Genomic DNA, 24813 nt, shown 5'->3' with positions numbered 1-24813 from the left:
TATGCACACAGTGTTCTACTTAAAAGCATAACGGCAATTAATTGTTCGACTTGAATCATCAAATGAAACCAGTAGCCTATTAAAGGAACACAGTCTGTAGTTTTATTTTTTTTGCTTTATTCCCATGTTATTCCAAATACCCTTTGGTTTTATATGAATCTGTATGGTAACAGTGCAGTGTAATTTGCTGCAGCATTGTTGAATGAATTGAACAGTGTTTGCCTGGCAGCTTTTGACACTCTGTCAAGATTTAAATAAGTTGCTTCAAAATCAATGCACCTCGTGGAGACACAGAGACATGCTTTAAAGACAGAATAAAGAGCTATGCATAGAAGAATAAAGACAATGTGGTCTGTCATGCTTTCTCAGCAGTGATTTAGGTCACAGTTATACTCAGAACAATTATGTATTGTGCACATCTGTTAGCATGGATTCTGATTAACTGGATTTGAACTTTTTTACAAAATGTGCAAAAGGTGCCATCAGGTGTTATGGTTGCTTTCAGACTATAATGTTAGACACAAATCCATTTGGGCATTCCTTGCGCCAGTGATAAAAATGCATATTTTTTATGGATTCGATTGTTCAATAATGATGAATGAAAATAAGTTAGTACTTAGAATACTGTGTTGTATCTAGTATATGTAATGTACACAGTGTTAGTATTATAAATAGAGAAGCATTGATATTTCGGCCATTAATTGTTATCGGTCGATAAAAGGAATTTTTCACACTCTGCCATCGACTGTTAGTTTATAAACAGCCAATGATCAGGGTTGATTATATCCTGTCAGTCAAAAGAAGACAGGAAAATGTAATGGATTTGTGCTGTGAATATAGGAAGTGTTAAAAAAATTCACCAGTTTGATGTTTAATACTAATAGTCATTATATGAATGAATAACATTCAGAAAGATTTAATTGAAAGAAATATTAATTTAATCTTCATAATCTGTATTGGTATCGGCACACTTAAAAAATATCCCGGATATAATGGAATTTGGCAGTTGGGGCGCCAGAAATGGAAAAAAATCCTCTGAAATTACACACTTTTCCCCATTTTAACTGATTATATTTTCAAAATTGAACTAAACAAAAAATCCTGTAGAATGATTGAAAATTTCTGGCAGGTGGGGCAAAATTACTATTTTAATCTATTACTAATTAATATACTATATTCATCGTTTTGTTATGCTTTTTTATTTAAATGTGTTATTTATTTTGTTGTAAATGTGCAGCTTTTCTCTATAATTTACGTCTTTGCCCATATTTATAAAAAAACATGGAAAATTACGTATAATTACAGGTTTTTTACAATGCATATGTTACTCTGAATAATCGGCTAATGATGTCGGCGCATCTCTTATTATAAAAATATGTAATTTGTTACCTGGAAGGAATCATATGGTAGAAAGGTTCAGTGTGCCCACGTGTATGATGATATGAAAGTGAAAAACATATTTAAAATAATTATCCAGATCTCTTTAGAATACAATCTTTGCTCACAAACAGTTACCATGGTAACCATACTTTGTACTGAAATGTTAAATGATGTAGTTGTTACCCAAAATAAATGTGGTAATTAATCACCACTTTTATCAGATGTATGTTTAATTGATATATAAAAAAATACAAATCAATTCAAAATTAAATGCACATTTTATCATACAGTGGACCTCTCAATCCTTCGGTTGAGCATGTTTCACCAAAACTAACTTATCCGTCTCTTTTGATCTGTTCAGCAAGACCAGTCAGTAACATCATCCGTCCCCGTTATTTTTACACTAACTGAACTAAATAAAAGTAGATTTTTCAGTGTTCATTATTTTCCCAACGTTGGGTAAAATTAGATTTTGGAATCAATCCACTGCTCACCGCTGCCTGGTAATAATGATGCATTACTGTAGTCATTTAAGCCAGTGCCTCTAAAGGCCTTAAAGAAAATCATCCCATAAATTACATTACTGCTTGCTCTTCTATTATATACTCTCTAGCCAGACTCCAGCAGTTAATGGCCACTATCTGTTCCACTAGTCAGTTATACACCAGCTTAGATATCTCCTTCACTGACAAATGTTGGCCTGAAACTCATAAAGAAACTATTTAAATCTCCAATTGAAGTAATTACTTTTGGGAAACATGATTTTTTCTTTCACGGTATAAACCTAAAACTTAAAGAAGATTTCAGTTCTCTGATAAAATTCCAATATATCAAATAATGAGTTTAGCCTCAGGGCAACTTTGTGTAGTAGCGGCTTAATTGTATTTCTTAGTGAGGCGTAGTTATACATGTTGGACCTTTGCTGTTGACATCACAATTACTGTGATCAGTAGACCCGACATCAACATGTTGTTGAGCTCCGAGTCTTTTCTGGTCACGACAGAAAACACAGCTTTTAGTTAATTTGCGTCCTGTGTCACAGCACATTCTGTCTGCAGAGCCGTACGCAGCAGATCTCTCTGATTAAATGACTTACTGCATGTAAATGAAAATCAAAGGGAGGAGTGTGGGTGGTTTAAATTCTCCCCTGAAGATCAGAGGTAGACCAGCTTCACAAAGACAAGCTCAAACCACAAAGCCTCTCTCTTTCTCTCGCTCTTGCTCTTTCTTGGCATTTAATGATTTATGGGGAGTGTCGATGTTCTCTTGAAAAGCTACCGTGTCTGATTCTTTCTGATAGAGATCCGTCCGTGTAGGCATTCGTTCTGGGCTAAATTATTGGGTTTGATGTGAGATGGAGGTAAATTGGGAGGTAGCTACCGTGAGGTGAAAGAAACGTTTTTGAACGCATGATAAAATGGCTTTTCGATGTATCTGTGACGTATATTTGACTTCTGATTAAATATACGTAGGCAAAAGTCAGGGTTGTCGGAAGCCATTTTTTTTTGAGCAGCAAATTTTCAGACACTAAGTGTGCTGTCCACGGTCCTGGATAAAGCCTCCATTATTGATATATTCACAATCGCTAAATATTTTAAAGCTGTCAGTTTGTCTTTTTATTACAAAGGGGATGAAGAATACATATAATACAGTATCATGGAAACCATAGTTTCCACCAAAATAGTTACTAAAACCATAGGATGAGATCTTCTTCAAACAGTGTAGGAAGCTGAAATTGGCTCATACGACACCCCACTTATTTACGATTGCATATTTTGAAGAACGATGGCAACCAAACAACACTGGTTCCCATTGACCCCTAGGACATTTCTCAAAATATCTTCTTTTGTGTTTCTTCACAGAAGAAAGAGTCATATACAGGTTTTGAACAGCACGAGGGGGAACAACTGATGAGCGTTTTATTTTGGGATGAATTATCCCTCTAAGTGTACACAGCAGCAGCTGTATATTAGTTAATGAATACTGTGCATTGGTGAGATTTTTAGCGATCTGATCCTCCACCTTTATTTTTCATTTTCAGGCAGACGGAGACTTTTTTTGTGATCTGATCCTCCACCTTTATTTTTTATCTTCTGGCAGACAGAGCCTTTTTTCCAAGAGTAAAATGTTTATATTTTTATGGCGCAGACAGGCAGCAGCTGAAGCGAGGGTGGCGGAAAAGTAAATCATGTGGAGCTGCTGGGAAAAAGTTACACACTACACAATTCATTTTAAATGAGAGGGGCGAGCAGAAGAGAGTGCCACTGTGATCCTGTGAAAATGCCTGGAATACAGCACGTTTGACAGCTATTTCTTTCCACGCACAGCACCTGTGACAGGATCTGCTCAAACCAAATATTTTCATAATATTTTGATAAAAATGTAGTTATTCATTTTCACAAGCACATAGTGTGACTGTTACACAAAGTCACATTGAGAATTTATAACAGTTGGTCTTGTTCTCCCACATCCTCATAGCACCACACCAGTGCTGCACATACACTTCCGGTCAAACGATTTTGGACACTTAATTGCTGACTTATAGTCAGCTCATCAAAACTGTAAAAAAGCACAAAGGGAACTATGAAGAGTATGTTTCCATTGAAACAAAATAAAAAAACTATATTAACATCTAGAATGTAGTTACATCTTGCCTACAATTTGCAGAAATATTCTCTTGCCATTTTCCCAAAGAGTTCCCATCTATTCTGTGCTTATACTGACTGCTTTTTTTTAATTTTTTTGTCCAAATCATCCATTTCAAAGTCATTTTTATACAAAAAAAACGTATTAGTTTATGATGAAAAAAGTGCATATTTGCACAATTATATTTTTTGTCTATAAAATTAATTTCAGACATTTGAGCATAAAAAACCTTTTTAATACAATGATTAACATTTCATTAAAGTGTCTAAAAACGTTTAAACGGTAGTGTATTACACAAAAATGGTCACAAAATATATAAACTTTATTTCATATTAACCCCGGTGGTACTGTAACAGTCTGGATGAAACCGTCTTTATATAAATATAAAATAAACTTCTTAACATGTCTTTTTGTAATTGGAGTGATGATATAATCTCCTATATCGTGTAGGCGATGTTGTCCTTCAGAGAGGAAAGTGCAGACTTCGTGAAGACCACAGTAAGTGAAAATGACACACAGACGGCGCGCCGTTAGAACTCAGATAGACAGACAAGCGCTCGGGTCTTCTCATCTCAGAGATAATAATCTGACACTGTCACTGCTAGCGTCGATGTCCTCGAGCTAATTCCATCTATACCTTACTTCCTCTGTTCTACTCGGTCAATGTTTGCTTTATTGATAATCACTTCAGATGGCACTAAGTCAGAGAAATCATTTCTCTTCTCCAAAGAACACAGGATAAAGATGATAGTGTAGCAGCCGAAAGGAAACACATGTGTTTGTGTTCTCTCTCTTGTTTCAAGTATGGAAATAGCTTGTGCGATAGCATGTTAATGGCATTCGGACAGATGGGTTGAGACCCTCCACAGCAGCAACAGTAGCTGTGAATATAAATAGGCATTGCTCCTCAGTGTCAGAAATCTTTATAGGCCTTTACACAAATGTGTGGAAGAAACATATCATGTCTTCTATTATTGATGGTGACACAGGAGCCTGTAGTTCTGGGAGATGACGTTCAAGTTCTGTGGGCTTTCTTAGACCACAGATGATGCTTCTAACACTCCACTCTCTCTCTCTCTCTCTCTCTCGCTTTAATCTGAATATCTGTTTAATTCGTTCATTTCTCACTGTGTGCTATAATGAAAAGTTTAGGCAGATTAGAATCAACGTCAGGCTGAAAGAGAGAAACCGGGGTTATGATAGCTTTGAATGTCTAATGTTTGAATGTTTATTTTATTTTCAACTTCGTGTTCACTAGATGATTTCTTTATACATTTAGTTTTTATTTTAGTTGCATTAAGTAACTGTCATTAATCTTTAACAAAATTACAATTCTCAGGCCTTCCAACACATCTCTATCAAGCGTTACCATGTTTAATCAGGGGTTTAAATTGTATAAATCTATACAAAAGAAAAATGACACATGGGATCTCTTTACACTGAATGTTCACCCAATAATGAAAATTCTGTCACCATTTACTCGCCCCAATTCTGTATTAATGTCTTTGTTTTGTTGAATACAGAGAAAGATATTTGGACAAATGCTTGTAACCAAACAATTCCCCAGTAGGAAACATTCCCTTGTAAATTTCGTTGTTCTGTTGAATACAAAAGAAGATATTTTGAAGAATATAGGACAGCAAAGACTTCTGGAGCTCTTTTGACGGCCATTGTCTTTATCCTAGTAGTCAATGGTGGCCAAGAACTGTTTCGATATGATCTCAAACATCTCTCATCAGATTTACGCAAATTCAGATTATTGTACCTCTACAATCTACATTCATTGTACAGCTCCATGCATACTCTTAATATAACTTCAAAATTGGTTTCTGAAACTAAGTTTATATTTAAATTAAACACCACTAAGAACTCCATCAAATCTACACAACTACAGTATAAAAGAGCAATGTCTGAGCAATGCAAATTTCCTCTGGGAAATACTGTCCAAGACTTTGTGGTGCATTTTCATTTTCATTTTAAAATCATGAAAATGTTTTGGAAATCTCATTTACATGAAATTTACAAGGCCGTCGTTTCCTCCGAAGGCAAATGGAAGAGTGCAATTGTGAGTGATAAGTTATGGAGAATGCTGCAGATCATTACAGTCTGGCAAACTTTACTGGGGGTGTAGAAGAACAACACTGCAATCCAAGCACCTGAATCAGCTCTTTAAAATGCTGAAAGTGCGCTCGACCACAGTATGCCTGGTACATAACGCTCTTCTCCATCATTTGATCCCTATTTGATGAATTACTGCAGCTATGACGGCTAGAAAACATACAGAACATGCTCGCATCTCAGTTGCAAGCAAAATTCAATTAGCTGCATGCATTCCGTGGGCAGTAACAGCGCAGCGATTTTGCGCTGAAAAGAATGACAATGACTTCATTTAAGTACCCAAAGTACTCAATTTGAAATCTGCCATCTGTGCTCAGAATTTTTAAGCTCGTCACCAGATGCCATGTGACTAATGAGTCTTGAAAATAACATCAAGACAACGATTGCCTGATGAATACCACAAGTAAACAGTCCCTTTAATAGCAAGACCTATGATAGCAACTGCTGTGACGGGTAGCAGTCTGTTCCATGCTTACAAAAGAATTTGAGCACAACATCTAACAGAATTATTAAAGTATTTTCAACAAATTGTATTTACTTTGTTGGGTCATGCTAACAGGTACGACCTTTTAAAGAGATATTTCACCTCAAAATGAAATGATTACATCACGTTCATGTTATTCTAAACCTGTATGACCTACTTCTGTAGAACACAAAATAAGATCTTTTAAACAATCTTGGTGGCCAAACAACACTGGCTCCCATTGAATTGTATGGACACATTTCTCAATATATCTTCTTTTGTGTTCCACAGAAGAAAATGTCACATTGTAAAAAATGAAGTAGTTTTTTGTTGGTTCAACTTAAAAAAAGTAACCTGGTTGTCTTACATGTTTGAGTAAATTCAACTTAATGCAAACTTGTTGTGTTGACTCATATTTTTAAGTTGAATTAACTCAACCAGGTAATTTTTCTTTACAATGCATATACAGATTTTCAATGACATGAGGATGAATTAATTACAAAAAACAAATTTTGGGGTGAACTATCCCTTTAAGCACCTGGTTAAACTGGGGAACAAAAAGTTAAAGATGCTGGAAAGTTAATGGTCTAGAAACACTAAAGCATATTGGCTGAACTTGTACTCAAGGATCTGCTTACTCAATTACTCTTATCAGATCACAGGACGTCACCAAGAGGCCACAAGATAACAGAATTAGATGTGGAGACATAGCAACAAGATTGAATATCTCAATGCTTCTGAGCCAGAGGTCTCTGAACATCAGCAATGTAGATCAGCGCTTTTACAACCTAAGGAAGAGGTCAGCTATCATTCTGTGCTGAAACATGGCACCGCTCGCATTCAGACAATGTCAATGCACAGCTGGATGTCGCATGTGAAGAGGCACCTCCACTTCATCGCTATTCTCCATCAGATGCGGGGAGTGACCTTTGCAGGCGGAGCGCTTAAGATACTTAAAATTTGATTGGATTGAGGGAAGTTAAAAGAGGAGAAAATGGAGCATTTTTTCTGATTGATGCTGACCTTGAGAAGTGTCCCATGAGGATAAGTGTCCATTTTATCCCTAAGAGACGAGGAGACAGTGAGAGCAGTCGGATGGCATGTGAACGATATATGAATAAATGTAAGATTTGTCTTATATAAAAGTAAAAAAATAATAAAACATAAAATGGATTAACATGAATAGGTAGAAGATAATGCGCCAGATGTAGACTTCTCACAGTGTGCTGTATAAATAGACCACCAAAATGAAAATTCTGTGTTCATTAACTTACATTCTTGTCTTTTCAAACCTGAATGACCTTCTTTCTTCTCCAGAACACAAAAGAAGATATTTTGAAGAATGTTGAGTTACTGGCCCCCATTCACTTGCATTGGCTTTGTGTCCATACAATAGAAGTGAGTGGGTGTCAGCACTGTTCAGTGAGCAACATTCTTCAGAATATCTTCTTTTGTGTTCTGCAGAAGAAAGAAAGTCATACAAGTTTGAAATGACAAGAGACGATGATGACAGAATTCAAATTTTTGGGTGAACGATCACTTTAAAACCAATTGAGAGCTTGATCAGAAAAAGTCTCTTTAAACGCTTTGAACGTCCACGTACTTGCGTAGATTAAATTTCAAGCACAACAATTGAGCAAGACATCAATTTTTAAGAGAGGAAAAACATCCCAAATCTGTTATTTGAAATCACAGGTGAGAGATTGCATTTCACTTCTGAATATCTGTTGTAGTCCAAATGCGATAATAAGGTGAATCTAGACGCGCTTGTTGTGCCAACAGCACGAAGGCAATTTATTCACTTTCAAGAGGCGAGCCGGTATCTCTTCCTGGTTTCCATCGTTCGCGCGCTCATAAATAATTGCAGAGGTTGAGAGGAGAAAAGAACAGCGCATTAGCAAAACAAGCCGCAGACGGGGACGAACGAAGGGGAGGTGAGCGGGTTTGCCAATTCCCTCCCTTATTTCATTGTGTCCCTCCGCAGATGTGGTTAATTCTCCTTGGCTCACTTTCTAATCCAGAGTCATTTCATTATTTACGCACACGTACGAGTAAAGGGCTGTCTGCTTCCTCTTCTGAGCTCGGTTCCTTCTCCTGGGGACGGAAACAAAAGTTAATTGAAATAAATGAACTGGGGAGTGAATCAGAGTTGATTACATCTGCGAGGTAGGAAGTGATGTTGATTACAAGCGCAGAGAGAGCGAGAGACTGGAGCTGTGGCTAATATAGAGACAAGCTTGTCTGTTGTTTTTAGACAAGACATCACCGTTCCTCTGATCCTCTCCAGAATCACTCTGAAGACAATGAAAAGGTCTCCTTTAAAAAAATTTAATTCACAAAAACAACCGTTAGGCAACAGATTATTGTTCTCATCCATACATTAGAATAACTGTACACTATGTAAAAATTAGTAGCACAGACACTATACACAAGAGAGCTCAGAGGTCAGGCTGAGGGGCATTGAGGACAGCATAAAATATACCGATAAGGCTAGTAATATACCGATATATCGGCTGTGCCTAGTAACAAATTTGGTATAGACAACATTATGATGGTTAAGAATTCACCATCAACGCTTTTTATCATCATCAGATAATAAACATGTTTTGTTTCCTTAAAAAAATATGTAAACTATGCTTCTGTATTTGGTCACTGAACAAAATCGGTTACCACTAGATAAGCACCATATTCTTTCTTCCGATAGTATTTCTCTATAGGTTTGTTTTACTGTTAAGCACCACAGGTGTCCTCCCTTGACCTGCCCCCTGATAAAACAAAATGACACTACTCATAGCAAAACACAAAAAATATCTTTAGCACCACAGTATAACATAAAATATTCTGAACACAACAAACAAGACAATGTATCAACACATGTACACAGCAAAACAGCATTAAAAACAATCCAAGGTTGACAACCAGGATCTCAAACTGATTGTGAATTCATATGAGTTCATATTAAAACAAGAAGCGTAATTTAGTAAGTCCCCTGCTGATTTGTTATTTTAAGTTGATTGACCAGCACCCTCAAACCATCTTGTGGCGGGTGGGTGGCATCTTGGAACAGCAAAGCTGTTTTTTTTGGGGTAGGCTCTTCAATCTGACATCAGTAGCTCACATCCAACAATGTGATTCTCATTCATCACCACACACTTATAAAGCAACTCGGCTGTACACTAGCACCATGGAGACATGGATCACTGACAGGGAAACATACTAGGCGGCCCGCTAACAAGACAAGCAGCTTATAAGTGAGCGGACTACTTTACATATTAATAAGCAGCTGGGCTCCATTTGAGTCATGCACACGCAGCGCTTTCCGTTTTGAAAAGCTGCGGTCTTATTTAACATTGTTTATGTATGAGCGTACACTGATTAAAGATGAGTAACACTGCGAGTTTGATGCGACGCGGAATATTCGCGGGGAGAATCGCAAATAGATCTGGGTGGAAACTCGTAAACTTCACCTTTCAATCGAGGCTGGAAAACTGGAGTTTCGTAATATTGACTTCTCAGCGGTGACGCCAAATCCCTCAAGTAGCAAATTAATTTAAAATCAGCGCTACAAAATAAACAAGATATGCGTGACACAGGCGGCAAATTCAACAACTGTGATTTGGGCTAAAATGGTCTGTAGCGTAGATAAAAGGCAAGCGCCTAAACAAGTTTGTTTTTCCACGTCAGGTTCGGCTTGAAGCAGTTCTTTGAACTGTAGTGAATTCACGCCTCGTTTAAATCCACAGGTAAGCGGAGTATAAAAAGACAAAAATAACAATCATAAAAGAAAAAAGATGAAAGAGTTCCCTTTCAGAAATGTGCTAAGTGATTGGCACCTTTGAATAGCCCTGTGGGTTTTATAGTCCATCAGTTGTTTGAAAGTCACAAACCCACCGCTTAATCTGACGTAATAAATATTGCTCTTGATTCTTCAGTTGGTAAGTACTGAAGTGATGAGGTGTATGATATTATCCAGTAAAACAGACTGGTCCGACATGGAATCCAAACTTCTGGTTGTTATTCCCAAAGTCTGACACGGCTACATCAAGGATGGGAAGAAGCTCTGAGCGCGGCGAGTCGATCTGCAGCACTGTCCTTTCTTGACCCTTGCGTGTCTGTGAGAAAAAGAATAGGTTTTGAGCTGAAAGAAACTTTTCGAGTTTGAATACTTTGTGTTTTATAGCGTATTTTTGCTTCTGGATGAATTGCCGAGTTTATCCCTGCGAGGCTTTGCTACTGGATAATGCATTAAACTGCTGCTGAAACAGGCTTATTTTGGTGCTATTTTATCATTTTAGTTTAGATTGTTTTTAGTTCCTCATCCTCTTCAGATGTGCGGTTAATTGGGTGATTCATTAAAACTGCAAGAAACCAAGTCTGAGTGCTTTTTCTCTCTTTTATTAAATAAGTTCTATGACTGATGTATGTGGATGCCCAAACATCTTAGTCATGGAGTAGATGCTCGTTGAGTATTTGATTTCAAAACCAGTAGCTTGCTATTACAGGTTTCACTATTCTAAGAAGGCTATCCACAAGTTGGAACATGGCTCTGGGCATGTGCTCCTATGCAGACATACGAGCATCGGTGAGGTCAGGGACTGATGTGGGGCGATGGGGTCTGCTCACAGTCTGCATTTCAATTCATCCCAAAGGTGTTCAGGTCCTTGCTTTGTGAACAGGAGCATTGTCATGCGGAAACAGGCAAGGGGCCATGAAGTTGAAAGCCCACACTTCACTAGAATATCACTCTATGGTCTTTTCTTTTTGTCTTTACCTATATATAAGGGGTGTCCACATACACATAAAATCGAACTTGTCTTCAGTAAAATCAATGTGATCATTTTTTCTTTAATATTTTTTGGATTTATTGTGGTTTTATGTAATAATTGTAGTTGTGAAAAAATTAGGCTATTTTTTCATGAATATAATATTATAATATATATTATAACTAAAATCATATTCTCTTCTGTTCTATTGAAATCATATCATATGTTTTTCTATTCCCATTAATTATGGTCAGGAGTAAAAATGTGACTTCTTCAGTGACTTTTCTAGAATCGTTTACCCTTTTCAAATCACATCCATAATTAATTTTTGGGTTCACATACTGTAGCAAAATGCCACAAATTTTACGTGACAATTTCAACACTTTCCCTTGCATTCAAACCTAGACTATGCGCTGCTGACATAATCCTCTACCACCTAATCTACAGGAACAGAAGTCGTCTTACCTGACAACCATCATACAGTGATGTGATAAAGGGGGATTTGGCTTGTGTCATCTCCTCGTCGTTGTTGCCTCGGAACCGTACGGCGTGCTGGTGGCCGTGGCTCGTCAGATCGTACCAGCCGATGGAGTTCTGGCAGGTGTAAGTGAAGGTCTGCCTGGCTGTGGCGCTCAGAAGCTTCAGGAAAGTCAGCTGTACCACAGGCACTGGGTTTCCATCGACGTCCATGTAGGAGAACTGCAGCATTGAAGAGAATCAGGGGTAAGAAACACTCAAGATAATCTGAGATGATTTCCCAGACACACATATCGCTCAACATCCACGCCACCTTTGCAACCTTGCCGACATTTTTGTTTCTAATGAAGGCAGGAGAGACTGACATCTGTCTGACTCGATCTCCGTAACAAGGTCACACGTCACACCCTGCCAATGAGCTCCTACTGAAACGGGCCTTAGCTGTTGATCTCAACCATCATTTAATGAGGCAAGACGGATGGAGGTCGCCCATACGCACCCAAGAGAGTTTGGCCCGAGGCCTCTCACATAGAGCCGCATATAAATACCATTGCATCTCTTTTCTAGACCAGACGCATCCCTTATTTCTTTATTTTCATCATAGTGGAAATAAACACTCTCATTGAAATGCCTCACTTGATTTCTTGACAGTTTAGAAAAAAAAACCTTTTAACATTTTTCACCAGTAATTTGAGAGTCAAACAACTGGTTTATTTATTGCACCAGGCCGAGCATCACAGTCACAAAGATGCTTACAAAAACAAGCCGTTTTGTTGATCTACTATAAAGAATTCCAAGAATAACTGCTGCACAAAAAAAACATTTCTAGATCTAAACTTAGTTGTGCATGAATGATGACAGTCAGACTGCAAAAATGAGAGGAAAGCGTTTGAAGAGAACAGCACCTGCTTGCCCTTTCTATATTGGCTGTACCAGCTGCCCGGTTTTTCTTTGTTCCAAGCGGCCAACTTCACCTGTACAGAGAGATGAAGAGACAGATCAGACATGTTTTCCTCCAGACTCTAGAAAGCCTGTTGAACTGAGACTGCAGGAAGACGTGTGTAGTTTCTCTGAGTGTGCTGTAGCATTCACCATTTCAAATCGTTTGTCAGGGTGCAGGCAGGTCTCTCCCTCTGAGGTGAAGTTGCAAAACACCCTCATGGCGTCTCGGTGGCAGCCTTGGTTTGGGTCAATCCAATATTCACCTGAGAGGATTACAGGATATCGTAAAACTGATCAAGCTGATGGTAAAATACTTAAAATATTCCATCTTATAATGCAGAGACGAGTGTAACTAAGGTATTTTTTTGGCTGTGAAAAATTGAAAAAACTGTACAAAGATATGGCCAATACATGACTGATACAAAAATCAATTAAAACACATCCAAACTCATTTCAATTCATGAAAAAGCCCAACTGATTTTAGGTTCCACAACATTATAGTACAACATACATGAAAGATGGATAAGGGGATTTGTCCACCGAGGGACAAACAAAGTTGCGCAGCGTTCTGCTCAAAGTTGAGCATTTTTCAACTCTGGGAGCTCGGTCGAAAGCCGATCATGGGAAAAACAGCTTTTTTTTAAAGCGCAGTGTAACTGTTGAAAACAATTGACAAAACATGCAGGCCGCAGGCGTATACGCTTCGGTGGACACATGGCTTAGCCCCTAATTTTATGTAGAGTGTCACAATATAGCAATATTGTCAATAATCGCAAATATACAACCGTGATTATTAATACTGCGTTAACACAAATGTGACGATAAAACCAGTCTTAAGGGTCAATTTTTCGAAATTGAGATTTTTATATATCTGAACGCTAAAGAAATAAGCTTTCTATTGATATATGGTTTGTTAGGATAGGACACTATCTGGCGGAACAACAACTGTTTACGAAGCTGGAATCTGATGGTGCAAAAAACTAAATATTGAGAAAATCGCCTTTGAAGTTGTTAATCTGAGGCACTATAGCACCACATCCACTCACAAAAAGAAAGTTTTTATACATTTACGTATAGGAAATTTATAAAATATCTTCATGGAACATGATCTTTACATAATATACTTATGACTTTTGGCAAAAAGAAACATCTGTAATTTTTACCCCTACAATTTATTTTTGGCGAAGTTCCCCTGCAATTTAAGACTGGTTTTGTTGTCCAGGGTCATAAATGATAATATTTTTAATAATACAGCAACGTTATCTGTAATAGTAACAGTAGGGTGGTGGTTTTGCAGCCGTTTAATATTTTACCTTAAGAGCTACAATGATACTGGTTCTTTTTCTTCCTCCTTACCCTCATATTTGGAGTTTAATTCAATAACCAAGAAGAGCATGCATACAATTATAGATACAATTGACTGACAGTATTATATATTCCTATTTATTACAAAATGAAATTAAGTCTATTTATTAAGACAAAAATATCCGTTGATATCATTCAAATTCATCTTTAATATGTGTCTTTTGGCTAACAATTTGCACTCAAAATATGGGTTTAGTGGAGAATTTTGTTACCATTGTGTTTTTTTTGTGTTCAACAGTGTTTTTACATATCACGCTACATTGTGACAGCCCTAGTTTTATACATGAATTTCTTGAACTGGAGTCCACTATTAAAAATTGTAATATCAGACAGTGAATACCCAACATCAAACCAATAGCGGTTTTCTGCTGGTTGAACAGAAAAACTCACTTTAAACACTCTTTCATAAACACCCATTCATTAGGATTTGTTAAAATACAAAATTGTGTTTGTGTAACAATAAGACTCCTCACCATCTTTGTATTCTGGATGACACAACATCAGTTCCTTGCAGGTGCGGGCGGGACTCTCGAAAGTGCCGAGCGGTTTTCTCATGAGCTCCACTTCTGTTTTCATGGAGTTGAGAGACGCAAACACCTCCTCCATGCCCTCGGGATCATCCAGAGGTTCATCCGCCTGAAGGAAGTCCTCCATGTTGAGTTGAACTGCTTCCTCCTCCTCCTGCTCTTCTATGGCTGTGCCGGCCTGTTTGTTTGAGTGTCTCCTTCGCTTTTTACGTCCCTCTCTGATTGGCAATGGCTCGATCATGGTTGCTGGCAGGCCCTAGAGGTACAGAGCGATGGGACGTGAGCAGACATGAGAGGCAAATGATAAGGAAAGAGACAGAAAGAAACGTAAGGAGAGAGTATGATAACTCACAGGTGGTCCGGGTGCTCCGGCAGGTCCTGTATCTCCTCTCGGACCGATGGCTCCCTGTGGATGACAGAAACGGAAACACTTTAGTCAGGCATCTCTGAAATTGACATTTCTCCCAAAGGCCAAAGCCGACTCAGCGCTTTATATGGTAATTCATTCAGAGGGATTATCTGTAGATGTAGCAGGATTGCACTGTCAAGGTCTCTCAGTTCGGTTTCATAACAGCGGCAGGACAACTCCAATAACTTTAATACATATCCAGTACAAATACATACTATATCAACATAAACATCACAGAGAGGATGAATGAAGATGATTGCAATAAAAAATATACCAGACCTCATCTCCTTTAGATCCTTTCTCGCCAATGGAACCCTAAGCAGTGAGCAAGAAAACAACAGGGATGAAAAACAGGCATTATGATCTCAGCTAAACTTTATATTGGGTATCTTTAAAAACAACTTTTGTTACACAACATAGTTGAGGATTAAACAAGTGAACAAGCAACAAAGCTAAAAAAGACAACTCACAGCTAATCCAGGGGGTCCAGGTGGGCCGGTAGGACCGGAGGTACCAGAAACACCCTAAGAGAGATTCCATTACTATCATCATCAAATAAGATAAATTTTTTCCTCATAAATCACAAATTACAACTTGCTATCTTTTGGCATAAGAAATGTGCACAAGTATAAACATTTACATTAGGAAAGAGTAGAAAATAATGTTGAACGCATAAATTAAAATCACTATTAATATAGCCCCTGATATTACCGCCAAGAGATTAACTACAGTTGATAAAAGAAAAACTCTAGTATGAAACAAACCCAGAAAAAAACATGTAAAAAGCTAAAAATCTGTTTTTATTGACTCTTCCTTATTTTTACTGGGTTTCTAGAGAATGTGACATACTGTCGCTCTAGTGTTTTTATGACTTAAGAAATGATAATTGACACCGATCAGCAGTGTTGGGTGTAACTAGTTACAGTAATTAGTTACTGTAATTTAATTACTTTCCCGTTGAAAAAGTAAAGTAAGGGATTACTCTTATTTTTCGGTAATTTAACTACAGTTACTTCTGATGTAATTGAACTAAATACTTTAATGTATCCTTCTCACATTTGTATACTTTGGTCAAATAATTAAAAAAATATATATTTAGTTATTTATTATTTATTTGAATTAATGAAATAAGCCGTTTCATGTCTATCCTTGAATCAATTCTAATCAAGGTTGATGTAGGATATAGAAAGTAATTAGTAATTAAATATTTTTGGAGAGTAATTTGTACAGTAATGTAATTAACAGTGTTGGGTAAGTTACTCTGAAAAAGGTCATTAATTACTAGTTACTCATTACATATTCAATAGTGTAATTAGATTACTGTCCAAATTACTCTGTCCAAAAAGTATTTAATTACTTATTACTAATTACTTTCTATATCCTACATCAACCTTGATTAGTTAAGTGATTAAAGGATAGACATGAAACAGCTTATTTAATTCATTCAAATAAATAATATTATTAACTGACCAAAGTATTACAAATGTGAGCACAGATTTTAAAGTAAGACTTTGAATATTGATGTCAATTACACTATTGCACACGCATATATTTCACAAAGTATTTAATGTACATCACAAGTACATCAAAAGTAACTGTAATTAAATTACTGAAAACATATGAGTAATCCCTTACTTTACTTTTTCAAGGGAAAAGTAATTAAAATAGAGTAACTAATTACTTAGTAACTAGATACACCCAACACTGGTAATTACACTATTGAATTTGAAAAAGTAATTAATTACATGTTACTAATTAGAGTAATTTACCCAACACTGACGATCAGGATGTCATTTTAATCAATTGTAAGGTGAATTCAAGGTTGATTGTGACATTTTTTGACACATTGTAGTAAAAAGTCTCCCGATCAACCTGAATTCACCTTATATTTTATTCACTTAACTCCTCTGTGACAAAAAGTAAAGAATTCGCTGTGACTTTCTGAAGTTCTGACAGAATAAATATTTATCGTATTTTAAAGCAATACGCCCCAAGAAGCCTAGGTTCACAGTGAGTTTATAATAGCTAAGGGGCGTTGTTATTAAAAAAATATATAAAATCACTGTAAACCATGGTTTCACGGGGCTTATTGCTCTCATAAAATGGTTATTCCATATATGGAACAAGGTTTAATAATATATAACACAGCACATAAAATGTAATAATAATAAGAAAAAAGATTGCTCCGCCTTTCCTCAGTAACAGATACAACAAAGTGGTGGCCAGGCAACACATATGCAGCAACACACAGTGATGCAGTCAGCTGTGTGTTTTTAGGAATTTTCAACGGCTTAGCACAACCAATCAGAATCAAGGACCAGAAACAATGTCTTTTTTAATGGCCCCCCTCTTTGACAGTGAATTCACTTTATAAAACCTAGTTATCTCATTTTGGAACCAAACTCTTCATATTGTTTATAATGTATAGTGTATACTGAATGTGACCCTGGACCACAAAATCATTTATAAGTAGCATGGGTATATTTGTAGCCAAAAAACATTGCATGGCTCAAAATTATTTATTTTTCTTTTATCCCAAAAATCATTAGTATATTAAGTAAAGATTATTTTCCAAGAAAATATTTTTAATAATTTCCTTACGTAAATATTTTAAAACGTTATTTTTGTGAGTGAATGCAGCAGTAAACCAGTGGTCACACTTGTCCTTTCGTTCTATTGACTTCCATTCATACGCATGCGTCAAACTGGAAATGCAAGCTGTCTGAAGATATTTCATAATCGCTGCGTAGCAAAGTTTAAGTTTGGTGAGCTCTGACCTGAGTGGGTGAGAGCAATAGACCTATTTCACAGCGTGACTTTTACAAAACCGGAAGAAGGGTAAACGCTTGTCCGGTCAATGGTGTAGCTCCGTTCACTACGCAGAACAGTTGCGGAGACCAGAAGAAGTCCTTTCATGCTGATTTGCCTCTCATATATCTGACCTTGATTATAAATAAATCGCTCGAAAAAAAATGTTTTTGTAATGTTTGTTTTCCATATTTTTACATCTCCCAGTAAACCATGAATAAATCGGACAACATATGCCACTTTTGTTTTGCTAAATAAAGAGAATGCCTGTGAGAAAATAAGCTGAATGAATGGCTATGGCAGCAGTGCGGCCGGAAAAAGTTTTCCCCTACTATCGGTCTCTGTCGCCATTTTGTGAAATAGGCGTAAAGAAGATCAAAACGTCACCCTCTCTGAACTGGAATGAAAAAAATGGAGGAATACCCCTCACTTTTCGTACCACCGTCCGAACAAATTTCAAGTCTGACCACGGCATAAGTCAATATAGAGTGTTAATACAAACTTGTTTCTTCAGCAACGGCCTTCTACACAACGCCTCTGATACACACATTTAAAGGGGATTTTCTCAATATTTAGTTTATTTTTCCAAGCTCACATTCAGGAATTTCAAATAATTGTATCTCTGCCGAATATCGTCCTATCCTAACAAACCATGCATCAATGGAATGGTCATTTCTTCAGCTTTCTATATGATCCAAGGTCACATATACATTTGACCATATACAGTTACACATACGTCATCTCCTTTGTGACCCTGCACTCCCTGAAGTCCTGGAAAGCCTCGATCGCCCTTCTCTCCCATCTCTCCTGGAGGTCCAATCAGTCCGATCAGTCCGCCATGACCCTGGACAGCACGAAAAAGATTTGTAAAGATTTGCGGCCAGAGCATTGAATCATCACAATGTGAAACAATTTTGTTTCTTTTTGATGTCCTGCAGTTTACTGTAGTGAAACATGTAATTGTTAATGTCAAGCTGTTACATACGGCTCTGGCAGGCTGTATATTATTTTGGTCTTATATAAAGAGCACAGAGGCACAATACAGTCAGGTAATGATACCTCACGCTGAATTCATGATTCTCTCATACCTTATCTCCTTTCAGGCCAGGATCTCCTCTCAGTCCGGGTAATCCACTCGGCCCCTATATAAAACAAAAGCCCATCGAATAGTCAAATTTGTTGCAGGCCACAAATCATTTCTCTTCTTCTCTTAAAGCTGTATTTGATACAGTTGCAGATCGATATGAGAGAGAAAAAGCGGCGAAACCCCTACCATAGGCCCGGGAGGTCCCGTTTGCCCCGGGGGTCCATTTAACCCTTGCTCCCCCTGTAGAAGAAGAGTGATCGGTTTAAGATAGATTAAGTGTTCAGAAAGGTCGAGCACCGTTGGATCGCGTGGTTAGATATCAGTTATCTACAGTCCAGTGATGTGGAGAGATGTGTTTGGACTCACAGCAGGGCCTGGAATGCCCGACAGTCCCTCTGGACCTGGATTTCCAGGACGTCCCTGAGGTCCCACAGGCCCTGTCTTCCCTATTGCACCCTCAGAACCAGCAGAACCCTGGAGAGGAATGATGAAAGTTGTTTACGTCATAACATATGTCAGGTAATAGTTTACATTTAGTGTTAAACCTCACCTTTCCCCCCTTCTTCCCCTGCTTTCCTTCTTTTCCCCCAACACCCACATGACCCTGTGGGGAAGCAACAGGGATTAATGGTCTAGTCCTAGAAACATCAGCGAAAAAAAAAAAGAGTGGGCAAACTCACTCTCCGTCCAGGTGGTCCTGAAGGGCCGGGCTCTCCTGAGGCTCCCGGGGGTCCCTGTAGAAACAGAACATGAATGAGATTTATGTGTTTCAATGTGCATCAGTATCACCGAACAGTTGAAAAACAATGCTCTAGAAGCCAACTTACAGCTTTACCGGGATCTCCATTATCCCCTTTGGCTCCTGGTCCGCCGTCAATACCCTACAAACAACACTAATGATTATGATGCAAGGCACAAATGTACATTTATCATCAAGAATGCCTCCCAGATAGGAAGTCCTGGAGCACTTACATCAGCACCTGGCTCTCCAGACGGTCCTTGGTCTCCTGGAAATCCAATAGGACCCTGTTGACCAAGAAAGGTGAGGTCAGAGTAAAACCATACTCTTATTCTTACTGTCCGTATGAGATTCATCAGCACTCACCGGGTTTCCTTTGGGTCCATCCGCTCCGGGGATACCTCGGACCCCAGGTGATCCCGCAGTACCAGGGGGGCCAGTATCTCCCTTCTCACCCACCTCACCTTTCTCTCCCTAGAAATAGAGGGCAGTTTGTGATTTATGTGCTATGAAAAACCAATGACAACCAAAATTAAAAAAGCAGCGAGTACATACAGGGGGGCCAGTTTCACCCGGATTTCCTGGGCTCCCCGCCTCTCCGTCTTCACCCTAAGCAGAGCAAGAGAGGAAGCGATCATCTATCATACTTAGACATACACGTTTGCGTACTTGCAAAGGCAGTACCCTCGAACAAATAAACAAAATCGCCCCCATAAATCACACAATGCATAAACACGGCGAGAAAGTGGTCTACCTTTTCTCCCACCATTCCTGGTTGGCCCACTCCGCCCGGCATGCCCTGAGGACCCTAGCCACACAGAACAAAACTAAGTCAGTTTATACATAATGCATGCAAGGCTGTCTCCTCCACTCGCAGACTGTTGACATTACAGTGATGAGATTATAGAGTACCGAGCGCCGTGTACATGTAATCACATATTATTAAGCTAAAACGCCATATTGCTCCTCTTTCTTCTGGCTGAGGCGGATGCATTTAGAAGTCACTCGCTAGTTTGAGTCTAAACCGTACTGGCTACTCTAAAGTCTGAGTGCCTTTAAGTAATGGCCATGTGGGATGACCAGGCGCACATCTTCCTCGATATCGTACTACTGATGTGTTTTTTTGCACATGATCATCCCGTGCATCTCCACGAGGACGTCAGCGTACGGGTCACTGCTGTGCCTCTCTCCACTTTTTCAATTATTAACACATGGGAGACGTTCAAAGGCGGCCCTAAATAGAGGTAAATATAACTCTCTCTCAGGGATGATAGTCTAATATGCCTTAATCATTCATAGAGAAGTAAATATAACTCTTGTGGAGGGATCATATCCCACGACTTATTAATAATTGAAAGCTGAAAATCAGCAGGGGGGCGGGTAGAAAGCGATACGGGGAAGATGAAAGACTGAGCAAAGAGAAATGAAGTGTATGTGCGTGACCTCGTAGGAGACTGTGTGGGGGGGGTACCGTCTGCTGAGCGTGATCCACATGAACAGCTAAGCATTTGGAGTTGTGAAACTAACACTTCGTTTTATGACTCCGCAGTGCTGGGACGTTTAAGCACAGCACAGCCACTAATCAGTGCTAATCTACTGTCCCGGACGAGACCCCTACAGCGCAGCGGGATGACAGACAGGAGGAAAAACATAATGACACTTACCTCACCCCCGATGGGTCCCGGCGGGCCACGTGGACCGTGCTGTCCTGGAGGGCCCTGATGAGAGAGAGAAAGATTAAGCGCTGTCCACATATCATTAGATTTCCTCTCTCTCGTTTTCCTACAATCAGCACCTTTCTCTGTGTCGGAGGGGTGTTTTTCTTTACATGTTTGACGTGGATGTGACAGGCTATTACGGGCGGGCTGTTCTGTGTCTGGGATTTAATGAGAATCATCCAACTTCTTCGTTCTACTGTTACAGCCAATGAATTCTCGACTCCTGAGGCGACCCGTTTACCGCCGTGCGGGGCGGAACCCGTGCTATCAATCAAACTGCCCAAAACTCGATGCTAGCAGAGGTAAGGCGGTGCACGTGGTCTCTGCCGAGATGTTAGTGTTGCGCGAGGAATCTGGCTGGTCGGACTTTACACATACAGGAGCAAGGATGAACAGCGAGGAGCACTGGTGTAATGTCAATAACGTACAACACCACATAATACCCCAGAATAGATGGATGGATGGATTCAGGCTGGATTTCAAGAATGACAATTTCCTGTCCTTGTTTGAAATGTGTATGACTTTCTTCTGTGGAACACAAAGGGATGTAATATATATCCTGTTGAGTGGATTCAATTTGTGATAGTACATTGTGACTTCACTTAAACACTTAATGCACACAAGACTTTCAGAAAGAAAGAATGTTGTTTGTTGTTAGAAAAAACCTTCTGAATGTGATCCAAACAATATCAGTCTTTATCTGCATCATTACAGTTGTAATGTGAGCCCCTCTGTTCTCCTAAATTAAGAACATAAAAACGTATATTTAAAACTTATTTTTATAGTTATCGTAATCAAAATAATGTGAGGTACACTAAATATCTCTGTTCGGTAGAACACAGAGAAAGATTTTTCGTAACCAAACAGTTCTTGGCCACCGTTGACTACTATAGAAGAAAACAATAAAATGGTAGTCATAGGTTCTCCTTCTCTACTGTTTGCTTTACTCAATTCCTCAAACTATATTTTGTGTTCAACAGAAAAAAATTACATTTCATATAATATATAAATATATTTATGATAAACATATGATTATTATATACAGTATATATAATTGTTCCTACTATGGTAGTCAATGGCGCCCTAGAACTGTCAGTTGCAAACATGACCAATATTTACCAATAACATTACCATAACTAATTATCATCCTTTGTGTTAAGCCAAACAAAGAAATCTATACAGGTTTGGAACAACTTGAGGGTGAGTAAATCATGACAGAATTTTCATTTTTGCGTAAACTATCCCTTTTAGCGATTTGAAAGTAAAATCACACTGGCTGACATGACATCTCATGATGTCACTTATGCTGTTTCCTTAATAACACCATGTATTCTGTGTATTTTATAATGGTCCTGTTTTCTATTACAGTTTTGCAGTTTTATTTCTAAAATGTTTTTACATCTACACTAGGGATGAACGATATTGACATTTTGCCGATATCCAATATTTTTCAACTCATTTTATCCGATACCTATATCAATATACTGTAGACCTAACATGCCTTTCTCCTCTCATGCACTGCGAATCATTTCGGCTCATTTTAAGCAAAACGGTTTTATTTATTTTTTGGTTGGTTTCTAAATATGAGTTACTGTGATTTAAAAAAAAGATTATAAATGATCTTTTCTATCATAGGAATTCTTATTATAATAGTAATTAAATACAGAAGTAACATCAAATCAATCACTGCTGACTTTGTGATCCCTTTACTGTTTGTTTTCAAATGTTTTCTTGTCATTTATTTGATTTACGCTACATCCATAAACTTCTTTGTTATGAATAGCACTGTGCTTCAGGATGTAGAATAAACAACGTAAGATGTCATTGATTTTACTGTAAAACTCTTTAAGTTGACCCCTTCAACAAGACCGTACTTGGAAAAAGTTTTTTGCTAACAGTCTTTGGTGCTTTATTCAGCACACAAGCGAGTTATTATGTCATGAGACATTGTTTCCTGTCATTTTTTTCCACAGAAGAAAGTCGGTCACAGGTGTTGACCAACAAGAGTGGGGAACAACATGAAATAATCAATGGCAGAATGTTTATTTTGAGTGAACTATTTACAGCAAACTGGTACACAAAAAACTGAAAAACTCGCTGGCTACGCATCAGCGGCTGGAAATCTCAAGATCCATGCATTCACACATGGATGAGACGTTCTCAATGAGGTCCTATGGCCTTGTTACCGCTCTGTTTTGATGCACTTAATCTAATCGCGCGAGCGTTTGGAACTGTTGAGAATCTTGTTTTGCATTCCGTCATGGTTGACAGAGCTGCTAGAAGACTGTCACAAAGGAGCATGCTCATTAGACTGCCCCGGCTCACAGTAATCTGATTAGCAGCTGTCATGCCTTCCACTTCTGAACCAGCACCATGCTCGCTCTCTCTCTCTCTTTCTCCTGTCATTCTCTCTTTACACGGCCCTGACACTCGAAAACATAAATGATGCCAAAGTCTCGCAAGGAGTAATCTCTAACCTTGATCTTACTTTCAGTCCTGTTAGAGAGATATTTTGGGAAGGTTTGTGGGATTAGATAGTCACCTAAATTCAATACTTGTGCTTAGGTTTGTTCAAAGACAACATAACCAATGGTAGTAGCAGATTTGATGTCAGAACATTCATGTGAGCAGTCTTACCAAAGATCCAACATGGCCGCTCTCTCCCTTCTCTCCAGGAAGTCCCGGCATTCCCTGAAGACACACATGAAAATTGAGAGGCGTTTTTGGAGAATTAAGGTGGATTTACCCCTTCATTGAACTGTGAGAACTGGATAAGGATGAACCGAGGTTTTGCAAACGTGGTTAAGAATATCTGGAACTGACAGAACGTTTACCACGACATGGCAACAACTCAGAAGTAAAGTTTAAGATCCAGCTTTTTGACTATTGATTGTTTTATCATAGGCCTGGTTTCATGTGTCAGTTGCATCTGTGTACCTGCAACCCCGTCGGTCCATCAGTCCCCTTAAACCCCCCTGGTCCTTCGTCTCCTTTTGGGCCAAACATTCCTTGCTGTCCCCGCGGTCCTGGCTCTCCATCCTGACCCTGAAAGCGACATCATCGGCGGACTGTAAACGCACAGACCGTACACACACAGAATTCTAAACATCCTCGCTTACATTGAGACACACATACCGTTAATCCTGGCGGTCCAGCGGGTCCTTGGATCCCGGTTGGCCCTGGGGGTCCCTGAGAGATAAGATATAGAGTGGCATTGTTTCACACCTCTAATGAAAGTTCATGCAATATTCAGCGCTTCTGACAAGCTACAGTGTGAAGCCATACTCACCGCCTCTCCCTTGTCTCCCTTGCTGCCTTTCTGTCCCGGCCCTCCTGTCTCGCCCTGAAAAAACACTCGGCCCATAAATAAC

General features: G+C 38.6%; 1 protein-coding gene across 1 annotated transcript in view; it reads right to left on the bottom strand.

Annotated features, from left to right (window-relative positions):
• Positions 1-8964: 8964 nt before the first annotated feature.
• The window catches only part of col5a3a (collagen, type V, alpha 3a), a 62558-nt gene continuing 46709 nt past the window's right edge, over positions 8965-24813 (bottom strand). The window contains exons 44-67 of the mRNA XM_056752040.1: positions 24732-24785; positions 24578-24631; positions 24380-24487; positions 24080-24133; positions 21389-21442; positions 20479-20532; positions 20280-20333; positions 20091-20198; positions 19958-20011; positions 19813-19866; positions 19666-19719; positions 19536-19589; positions 19352-19459; positions 19172-19225; positions 18987-19040; positions 18635-18742; positions 15561-15614; positions 15370-15405; positions 15034-15087; positions 14628-14937; positions 12940-13052; positions 12753-12821; positions 11836-12069; positions 8965-10719 (exon numbers count right to left, since the gene is read on the bottom strand). Coding sequence (XP_056608018.1) covers positions 10573-10719; positions 11836-12069; positions 12753-12821; positions 12940-13052; positions 14628-14937; positions 15034-15087; positions 15370-15405; positions 15561-15614; positions 18635-18742; positions 18987-19040; positions 19172-19225; positions 19352-19459; positions 19536-19589; positions 19666-19719; positions 19813-19866; positions 19958-20011; positions 20091-20198; positions 20280-20333; positions 20479-20532; positions 21389-21442; positions 24080-24133; positions 24380-24487; positions 24578-24631; positions 24732-24785 — 2097 coding nt within the window. The 3' untranslated portion in view covers positions 8965-10572. The remainder of the gene's footprint in view (positions 10720-11835; positions 12070-12752; positions 12822-12939; positions 13053-14627; positions 14938-15033; positions 15088-15369; positions 15406-15560; positions 15615-18634; positions 18743-18986; positions 19041-19171; positions 19226-19351; positions 19460-19535; positions 19590-19665; positions 19720-19812; positions 19867-19957; positions 20012-20090; positions 20199-20279; positions 20334-20478; positions 20533-21388; positions 21443-24079; positions 24134-24379; positions 24488-24577; positions 24632-24731; positions 24786-24813) is intronic.

Source organism: Triplophysa dalaica, chromosome 7 (assembly GCF_015846415.1).
Source record: "Triplophysa dalaica isolate WHDGS20190420 chromosome 7, ASM1584641v1, whole genome shotgun sequence".
Lineage (NCBI taxonomy): Eukaryota > Metazoa > Chordata > Actinopteri > Cypriniformes > Nemacheilidae > Triplophysa > Triplophysa dalaica.
Note: the sequence above shows the minus strand (reverse complement) of the source record. Positions and strands in the feature narration are given on the sequence as shown.